The sequence below is a fragment of the Corvus brachyrhynchos genome, unplaced genomic scaffold (assembly GCF_000691975.1).
Source record: "Corvus brachyrhynchos isolate BGI_N302 unplaced genomic scaffold, ASM69197v1 scaffold60, whole genome shotgun sequence".
NCBI classification, from domain to species: domain Eukaryota; kingdom Metazoa; phylum Chordata; class Aves; order Passeriformes; family Corvidae; genus Corvus; species Corvus brachyrhynchos.
This window is the reverse complement of record NW_008236767.1, coordinates 3,412,938-3,423,294: the sequence shown is the minus strand read 5'-3', so window position 1 is coordinate 3,423,294 and position 10,357 is coordinate 3,412,938. Positions and strand designations below refer to the sequence as shown.

At 37.4% G+C, this 10,357-nt stretch overlaps 1 protein-coding gene across 1 annotated transcript in view; it reads right to left on the bottom strand.

The window, feature by feature from the left end:
• Positions 1-10,357, bottom strand: part of SNTG1 (syntrophin gamma 1) — a 330,206-nt gene that overhangs the window by 148,049 nt on the left and 171,800 nt on the right. The window contains 1 exon segment of the mRNA XM_008644917.2: positions 8,256-8,310. Coding sequence (XP_008643139.1) covers positions 8,256-8,282 — 27 coding nt within the window. The 5' untranslated portion in view covers positions 8,283-8,310.

Genomic DNA, 10,357 nt, shown 5'->3' with positions numbered 1-10,357 from the left:
TTATTTACATCAGACATTCTAAAATGTAATGAACCACTTTCTTGCTGTTGGGTTTTATGAAAGCTAGTTTACAATACAGTTCAAAATTAATTCTTCAATTATACTACCTCCTTCCCTCTCCTACCTGAGAGCAGCATTAACAACCATTTAAAGGAGAAGAATGTAGTTGAGTTTCATTAGGTAACTTCAAAAGAAGACCTTGAGAACAAAGACTGGAATTTAATTGTTCCATTTTTGTCTGTTGAAACCTCTTTCTTGCTGCTCTCACCCACCCCTTTCAAAGTATTCCATAAAATGAGTCAAATAAAGATATGAGTTCATGTTCCAGAGCTGGAAATTAGGGAAGACAACCTGTATATATACTTTCATGTAAATTGTCACGCACATCAACATTTTTTATTCACGTGGCCCCAGCAAAATTATTCTGATCAGCTGTCTAGCCTATAGCCCTGCCCTCTCTTACGTTTGAAGAGCCTTTATGGCGTGCATGTATGTGTGTATGTGTGTGTGAGGTGTGGGAATGCAGAGCTAAGGCTGATGTTAGCTTTTGTTCCTGATACCAATTTTTAAGAGAGTCCATGTGAGGCTGTGCTAAAATTTTTCCCTTCAAGCCTTCTGCATGTCATTGGCAGAGGGCTGAGCCCTACTCCTGTCTTACAGCAAAAAGACACGTGCAGCACATTGGCTGAGCTGCTGGGCCATGTGCAAGGCCATGCAAGGCATCCCCTTGTGCTCAAATGTGTTGCACTGCAGTGCAACACCTCACAGCAGATGTGCAGAGAGAAGCAGAGTCCGGCTGGTAACAGTTTGTTAGGCCAATACACCTTGACTGAGCCCAAATTGCCAAGAACATCATCTTACTTATAGAGCTGGGCTCCTGTTGCAAAGATGGGAAGAAAACTGAGTGTTTGAAGTTGTACATTTTTATGAAGCGGAGGAGGTGTGTTTAAGGAATGCATATGGAAACATTGTAAAGAGGTGAAAAGGAAAGAGTTTCCATATGGGAGAAGAACCTGTGGCTTCAAGCAAAAGCAATGATGAAAGAAGGTAGTGGTACCTAAGTAACAGATGCAGTGAATGTTGCATCTGCACAAGGCTGCCTCTGTCATTTCATTCAACACTGTTTCAAGCTGAGTTAGATCAGAACACTGATGTGGCAAGAGCTGATGTCCTTGGAACTGCTTACAGTTCCTGAACTAATATAATTACAAGAGGGGCTGAAAACTGATCTCCCTTTGCTTTGCCACACCAGTCTGTGGTGAACCTTCTGCTTCAGGTCACTATCAGAGAACAGCACAGGTTGGCAGAGCCCTTAAAGCAGACTGCTTCTCCCAAGAATATGGTCACACTCTGATCATTATTAGCAACAAGGCAGTGAAAAAAGGCCACTTAAAAATTATACCCTGACTTACAGCACATTATCTATGCAGGCTGTGTAAGAGATCTGGCCTAAAGATTCCTTTCCTAAAAGGAATTTAGAAATGCTTACATACCAAACCCAACATTTCACATTTGTTAAATGGCCATCACAAATATTTAAGAATTAATTTCAGAGGAAATACACATAAAAACTACAGTTCATACATTTATGCTAGCAGCAGAGTATATACAAAACACATACCAAAATAAATACTGGAGGAGAAACATCATTAAAGTTACCTGTTCATTTAAATATCAATTTCCTGCAGAATTTCCAACAGAAATATTTTTTTAATTTATCTGGCCTAAAAAAGGTTGCTGGCAGATTTTCTGCTGAAGAATTTTTTTTTTTTTTCATTTTATGTCTTTGGTTTTTCTTGTCATTTATGACAAGGAAAAAGAAATTCTAAAACATTTCCCTTGTTTTGTTCTGGAAGAGAATTTTTCAGTATTTCAGGCAATTTTAAATACTTGTCATTAATTTTCAAGACATGGCTATATCTTTTCCTTTATGCTACTTTATCTGTCTTTGGCCCTACAGTAATAAACCAATTTGCTTAGCTTCGCTTCTCCTAGTTTCATATCAGCAGGAAGACTTCAACAGATATCCCAGAATAGTTTAGTCCACGAACAAGTGGAAGAAAAGAAAAGGAAAAAAAAAATCTCAGCACATTTTCTATGCAAGGTGACCTGGATTTTTAGTTTCTACTTTGACTGTTAGTCCTAAAATAAAGTAAGCCTCTGCAATTTTGTTTTAAGCCCTGAAATTTATTTCCACTATCAAGAACATGATAGCAGTAAGGGGTATGGGTTGCAAAACTGCCTTAAATGTGTACCTAGCTCCTTCAGATTAATATCTACCCTTTTGGATGCTTATTTGAACTGAGGCTGACCTCTGAGTATTTGGAGATATGCCTGTCCCTGCTTCATAATCGTAGGTATAATACTAAAAAAGGAAATTGAATCAGAGGTTTAAGGAGGTAATGGCAATGGATTTAAGGAGGTAATAGCAGTGGATTCAAGAGGCAGGAATATGTGTCAGAACCATATAGAGGATGTTTTTTAAACAGCCCAGCTAAACATTCTGTGGAGATATTGCTAGCTTAAGTGAAAAACACTTATACTGTCAAAAAATTGGAATGCAGCCCAGACACACAGGGATGTGTTCAGCTTGTCATTCAGAGCCTCTTCAATCAGATACCAACATTTTCCAATCCAAAAGACAGCAAGTCCATTCCTGCATATGAATTTTACACTCCAGTCTGAAAGAACTGCAGAGAAATTCTGAATTTGGACTTGAACTTATTTTACTTTGATTTGTCAGGTATTTGCCAGGTAAGTATTTGTTGTGGTATTCTTTCTAAGTGATGTTATTGAAAGAATGAAGTCTTATAGAGAAAGTCCTTGTTTCATACATTCTGCAATACCAAATATAAATTAGACATTTGAAATATATATATATATTTATAGGGATATGTATATATATGAGCTTCTTACTAAGCTAAGGTACTATTTTAGAGCAAAAATTTTCTTTTTGTGACACTGTAAGGATGCCACTTTGATGTCTGAATTGCCAATGAGCTTACTGTGACTATGAAGTTGAGCCTAAGAGGTAAGATAACATGAAATTGAAGGCTGTTGTGAGAACATGTATGTTTCTTCAAATTTACTTCACTTATTATATGACATTCTCACATACATTGTAATTTACCAGTCATTTTCCATGTTGTGATATTGAGAATAAATCATGAGCTGAAGCTTCATTTAAGAAAAATCCTAGAAACCCACGGTATTAGAAATCTCAGTATTGCTATTTAATGGGATTTATAAACAAAGGAAAACAGCAGCTTAGTCTGAAGTGTGTAAATCAGAAAATTGCTTAAAGGTGACTAGAAACAGACCATAAAAGTATATAACAAGATTTAGGGAAGAAATTCATGAGGAAGTTAAAAATGGCTTAAAATTTAAAACACGTTTTGTTGCAGGCAAAAAACCCCCCCAACTAGATGGATGTTGAAATAGAGGTCCCTACACCTTTGAATAACAGAACCTATCAAATTATAAAGTTTGTGAAGTCTACAAGAATATTTACAGGATTCATAAAGCAGAAGACAAACAGTTTACCAATTCAAATTAATCCTTCAAATGGACAGTACTGTGAAAACACATGAATAGAGTGCAAGCATGAAAATGAACTGGGAATTTATTAACTTAAATAAGTTTGATGTTATATTGGGGGAGGGGGGGGGCAGGGAAGCCAAGCTATTAGAAGTAAAGAATGACATTTCAAAAGTTAGAAAAGTTAGAAAGCTGCTCATGCAGCTTGTTCATAAAGTACATGGAAAATATGAACTTAAAAAAAAAGAAATTACAGGGGAAAATGTTCTAATGCATTATCATCATCCCAAGTCTTCAATTTCAACAGAAGGATACTTTCACTGTAGAGGACAGTATTATGTCAGAGACTGAGGTTATCTTCCAAGAGATAGTTTTCAGAATATAGAATAAGGTCAAGTACATACAGGAGAGTGTTTTAAGAACCCAGTGACTCTATGATTTATGCTCTTGTAAAGTTCAGAAAGCTCAGGATAAAGGGTAAAAGAGGAGCTGGATAGTCTTACGGTTTAGAAATTGTTAAATATAAGAACCAACAAAATGGACACATTTGCTGATCAGTGAGGGGAAAGAGCACAGAATACTGAATAATCAAATATGAAACAGTGAAAAACTTCCTAAAGTGGCAAGCAGAGAAGCCAGACACAAAAAAAAAAAAAAAATCCTCTCTTCAGATACCAGGTAGTTTCCCTTAAAAAATGTGTGTAAGATCGCCTTCTTTTTGTAGTGCCATTTGAATTGCCTAGCATGGAAGGTATTCTCTTGCAGAATAAAACTACTTCAAGATGCCTTGGCAAGCAGCACAGCCTAAACATAAGATGTTTGGGGGAGAAAATAATCATTAGGATCATAGAAATCACTTTGGGATTGAAAAAAAATGCTACCTGTCTACATATATGTGTTTAACCTCTCATTAAAATAACTGACTGCTCCAACCAGATCTGCAGTAGGAACTTAGGCACGAAGTGCACATGCAGGTACCTACAAGGAGACAAGACCATTTCAGGGTCCAAACATCAAACCAAATCCCTCTAGTAGACACTAGAAGAACTTAGGGATGCATGAAAGCATCAGTATTATGAAAGACCTAAGGTTCCCTCAGAGACCTCCAGTGCACTAGAGCAGCAGTTACTTAGGATGAAAAGTCATTTAAGGAAAAAAAATTGAATATGTCATGCACACCATGAAAAACATCCTTTAGCCCCAGTGCATCTATGTGGAAAATGTTGGTTTTATGCTAATTGGAACTCAGCTCAAACCATTTACTGCCATTAGTAAGGATGGAAGTACCAACAAGAATCTGAGCTGCATTCACCAGTTTGGGAGAACAATCTCAGTTCTTCTGCAGTGTAGTGGCTACAGCACTGGGATATGGAGATGAAAGAAAATGAGAAGGGGAAGAGGAAGACCAAACAGTCGAGATGCTTCACAAAAGCTTTTATCGCCATTATGAAAAACTTCTTGGTAACTATTCTGACATAGAAGACTAGAGATATTTTTCCCACATATGTAGTATGATTGAGAATTTGATACAATAGGGGATGGAGGGGATAGAAGCCTGAAAGTTTTACATGCACTGACTAGAGAACCAACTAAACAAAAATACATGGAGCAAAGCCTACAGCTACTTTATCTTTTGTGTCAATAGTTAAATAAGTAAAATGTCAGCAAAATGTTTGTGGCTTGAAGTGACTAAACTAGTGCCAAAGATGTGCCAAGATGGAATAGAACCACAGGCTAATTAAGGGTGTAGTGCCACAATGGTCTTTTCCTTAGCCACTACCGTCACTTTCCTAAGAAGCTCAAGTACCAGATGAAGTTTTGGTGACAAATCTGGCAAATTTTAAGGTATTAAGAAAATTTTATTAGGAGTAATAGCTGAAAGGTATATATTGGGACTTGAAATACCTGACAGAATGGATTATTACACCTTATACTGACCTCAAGTGAAACATTTCATCAAGTAATTAATTAATTAATACTTGGATGGGTCAGATTTAAAGTCCATGCAACACTCCGCCCAGTTCCAGCAGCCCATTGAAAGTCCATTACCACAAGCTCAAAGGACCACAGGACCACAATGGCAGATGGGAACCCAAATTATGGACTCAGTAAGGGACAACCAGTCTGAGTCCCCTGCCTGGCTGTCCTGGGACAGCTTCAGCTCCAGTGTCTGAGTGTGAAACCCATTATGGTAAGAAAATGCCATAGTACCTCTTGGAGTAAGTGGAGGTCAGTGCCTGGGAGCATGGGACCCACGATGGGATGCAGTTTTGGATTGCACAGGACCTATTATGGGATGTTTAGGGAAGGAACCAAGGGCAGGGGAAGGGATTCAGTGTTTTGTGGGGGGCAAGAGTACATGAAAATAGAGGGTTAAGGGAGAAAAAGAGGGACTGGTCACATGCAGTTTTATAGTCAGAGTGTTTGTCCAGCCATGACCCAAGCCCAACCTATGGACACTGGGATTCAGGAATAGCTGCTGGGCACACTGGGCAAACTGTCTCAGCCCCACTGCTGGAGGCACCCACAATGTAGATACATATACATATACATATACTCTCATGAGTGGACCTCAATCCTGCTCAGCCAGAGAGGGGAACAGGATGAGGGTGTTGGAGCTGTCTGTGAGTGCTCTGTGTGTTGGTATGGGATCTGTGTGGCCCATCACATACATAAATATATATATATATGGATACATGTAGTGTATATGTGTGCTCCACCCCTGTGTGTGTCTTCACCCTCACAGCCGTCTGGACCTGGGCATACAGAGCTGCAGCAGCCTCCTTTCTCCTGGGCTTTCAGATCCAGCTCACTGTATTTTCCCCCAAACAAAAACCAAAGAGGATGATGCATTGCAATGATAGTGTTAAGGTTTTAGTTAAAAATTATGCTCTGTGCAAGCATAAGGTTGCTGGTTATTTATTTAGACACAGGCATTTGATGAAAGTAGGTTGAAAATCTGTATTTTATTAATGTCTTTTTGGGAGGAAAGAGATAGACCATAGTCTTGGAAGTGACACCAGTGATTCTGTGGCAAAAACCCCATTTTACACAAAGCATATAAACTGGGGTTAAATCCACCTCATTTAATTTTATTTAAATCCTAGTTAAAGGATCTTCTTTGCGGTCTCCAGATTATGGAGTTTCTTTAGGGTGGGTGGAATTATCCTCTCCTTCCCTTGTTTACCATGGTAGCTCCAACAAATCAGCTGATTTTTAAAGACCTAAATTTGTAATCAATGGCCCCATTAGAAACTAGATACAGAGTGAAGTTAATCGCCAATAAGTAGTCTATAGAGTTTAAAGAATAACAACATAAAATACTATGAAAATAATATGTATCTTCCTCTTTTCCTGAATAAATGCATTCAAAAAGAGATGTTATTAATAAAACCAAAACCAAAACACCCTGAATAACATGCTTTAACTCTTGGTCAGCCATGAAGCAGTTAAGTTGGACTAGATGATCACTGCAGGCTCCTTCCAACTGAAAATACTCTATCCAAAAAGCCAAACCTCAAAACCGGTAAGAATGCTTTCTTCCATGCAAATAATCTGAGATATACTGCTATAGAATTTATACTGTTTATATCTTCTGAGGTATTAGAGCCTGACACATACCACCCTGGAAAAACATCACAGAATTCTTTCCCAAAGGCAAGCTTCACTTCAATATTAGCTTTTGACCCTACTACTACTTTCAGAATGCTGTCATGATTTAATATTCTTTTAGTCTGCTTATTTTCTCTTCTCCCCTAATTTATTCCAACTGATTCTCAAGTCACAATTGGTTTTAGCTGCAGTTAGTTCTTGCTTTTAGTGCTGTTCCCATCCCTTCATTTCTATTTTTTCACAGGATCATGGTCATACTTAAAGTTCTAGCCAGTTTTCTTGTTTTCAGTCCTAACTTCATAAATGCTGTTTGTGGTTTTCAGTGTACAGGTAATTGCCATGATTTTTAAATTATAATAATGCATTAACATCAGTATATAATTTGCTGCAAACGGTTCTCACTGTGTCTCAATTGCTGAAGTTGTTAAAATCACATTAAAACAATTGTTCATAGACAATCACGGGGTAAATAAGATGCCCTTGCTAATGTCTGCAAATACATTTTATTTGCTTTCTTTAAGGCAAATTAGTATGAACACAGAAAGCACTTCCCTTATCTCTAGTGGAGGGAGATTGAAGTACTTTGTATTGACATTATGAAAATAACTCTAGGCAAAAATTACTCTTTTACCTCACTAAATGCTTTTCATTTTGGTCATCCTCACAGCTCCCCTTCCCCCCTACCTTTTTCCCGTACTTCTGCATTTCCCCCTTGATTCTGCTGAGAAGCACCAAACAGATTCCTGACTCCATTGATGTTTTTCTTCATGCACAGGCTTTCAGATGTAAACACTTCAAGAAGAGCAAAGCTCACACAAAACATAAGTACCTGCACCTCATTGTGCCTAAAGAGGTAAATGGGAACAGAGGTGAGGTCTAGTGATGAATACACCTGCGCAAATTCTTTCATCTTCTACTACAAAGTCCATCTGCCACCATGAAGTGATCAGCTGAATAACTTACATTTGATTATATCATTCCTAAAATTTCAGGGGAAGGAAAAAAAAAGGGTAAAAAAAAAAGTATCTGGCATATAAAAAGGATTATATATAAAAAGTTCATTGATTTTCATTCTACTATTGTTTGAAAAAAAAATCTGATCCTACCTCTTCACAGGCAGTCCTGAAATCCATGTGCTATGACACAGCAAGTGATATTTGTCTAAAATGGAGAGAAAGATTTCATTAGAATGAAAAAGATATAGCAAAACATAAAAGTTATCTGTCTGAGACGAGCAATTGCACTTTTCTTTGCTAGGTCCAGTTATAGCCATTGCTTAAAAGGAGAAATGATCAAAGTTGCAACAGGATTAGGAAGTTGTTAGAAGTTGTTCCTGGTTCTTATAAAGTACACAACCTGGTTTCACTGAATAGAATCAAAAGAATGCTTAGGTTCCCACCACCTCCTCCCTTTCACAGGACAGTCAAACATTTCTTATTGCAAGTGTAAATTTCTTTTTTTGTGTGTTTTTCAATTTTTGTTTCAAAAGTAAGAGTATACTCAAAAGTAACAAAAAAAGAGACAATTAAGTGTTGGTCTTCAGAACACTCCCTCTCTTTGAAAAGAACATTTTTTTTCTTTTCTCCCCTAATTAAAAACCATCACGCGCCAGTACTTTTTGTCTCACATTTTATTAATGCACCTAATCTCTCTGCAGAAGCCGCTGCCATTTAACGGTGTGCTTACTTTGCAGAAATATTTATGATTTGAAAAACAAATGTTAGAAAAGTCAGGAATATGTGCGAGTGCTGGCAAAATGTCACACCAAATCCTGCAATTATTACTTTGCCTGGCCTTTACCTAAAGTGTATTCATCTTAATGCACACTTATGCATTCATTTATTTATGTCATAAAGCCACTGGAACAGGATGTTAGCAGAGGCTAATAACAGTGTCCTGCTGCTGGGTCTGCAATAAAAACACTCATGCATGAGTCAGTAACATTTTCAGGAAACACAAAACAGTCCTGGGCAAAACAGCAGTTTCATTCAATGGCTGGAAAAAAACCAATCCTGTAACAAAATTCTGTCCATCAAGTATTTTGTTGGTTTTTGTATTAATTATGTGCTTGCAATTATTTGTATAGGTATAGTACTCAAAGTTCCAACACAACATTTGCACCATTAGCCTAAGTTTAAAATAAAATTTAGAATTCCTCACATAGAACAAAAATTTAAGTCCTAATACTTACAATTAAACTTCTTAATAATAATAATATCTCCTCATTAAGTCTCTTGATTTATTTTGCTGCCCTGAATGCAGTTTTATTAAACAGCACACGTATGAGATTAAAGCCCTCTATTTATTGAGCTCTGCCCGGTTCACAGCCTGTGCTCTAGACTAATTTCTAGCAGAGATAGCCTAGGTTGGCTAGGTTACAATTCAGAAATTTAAAAAGGGCCCATCATCATTCCTTCCTTATCAGCTTTACAAGAGCAGTAAGATCCAATAAAGAACTGTGTCTGTAATTCTGCTCTCAAAATGCTCATAAAATCAAGGTCACTATTACAGTTTCAAAGATTTTCTCTCTGGGGGGTCAGTCATTGTGTTACAGAGTATGCTTCCTCGTAATCTTTATGAACACTTTTTTCAGCTGAGTAAGCTGAAGTGGAAAAGAGACTTTGCTCACCTAGCCAAGTATTCTGAGGACTTCTTAGCCTTCTGGAACTACAAGAGATGTATCTTTGAAACATAAACTGAAGTAATGCACAGTGCTCTCCTTTCTTGGGCCCTGATTATGGCAAGTCACTAATTCCTACTGCAGTCAAAAGTTTATTCACTCGTGTTATGTTCTGCCTTATTAATAAAAGTTCTGCAAAGTTTGGGTAATTTTGGTTCCACAGTCAATGACAATTCCACTTTCACTCTCTTTTAGCTACTCTTGATCTAAACCTTGTCCAACCCTGGTAATTTCCACACCTCAGTATTACTGTTTTGTCTTCTTGTTGGTTTTTATGTATAATGCATTTATTTACTTATTATTAAATACTTGCATTATCACATAGAAAAAAAAAAGAACTTTTAACTGTAAAATATTGTCTAAAATGTAAAGCTGGAGCGACATAATTCTCAACACAAAAATCAAATTCATAGCAGAGAGTTTATGTATTTCTCAGGCAGGCAACATCTCAGTTACTTATCTCTGCAATATAGCTGCCACTGTTCTGCTCCCCTGTATTTCCTACCGATTCTCATCTGCAGCTGCACA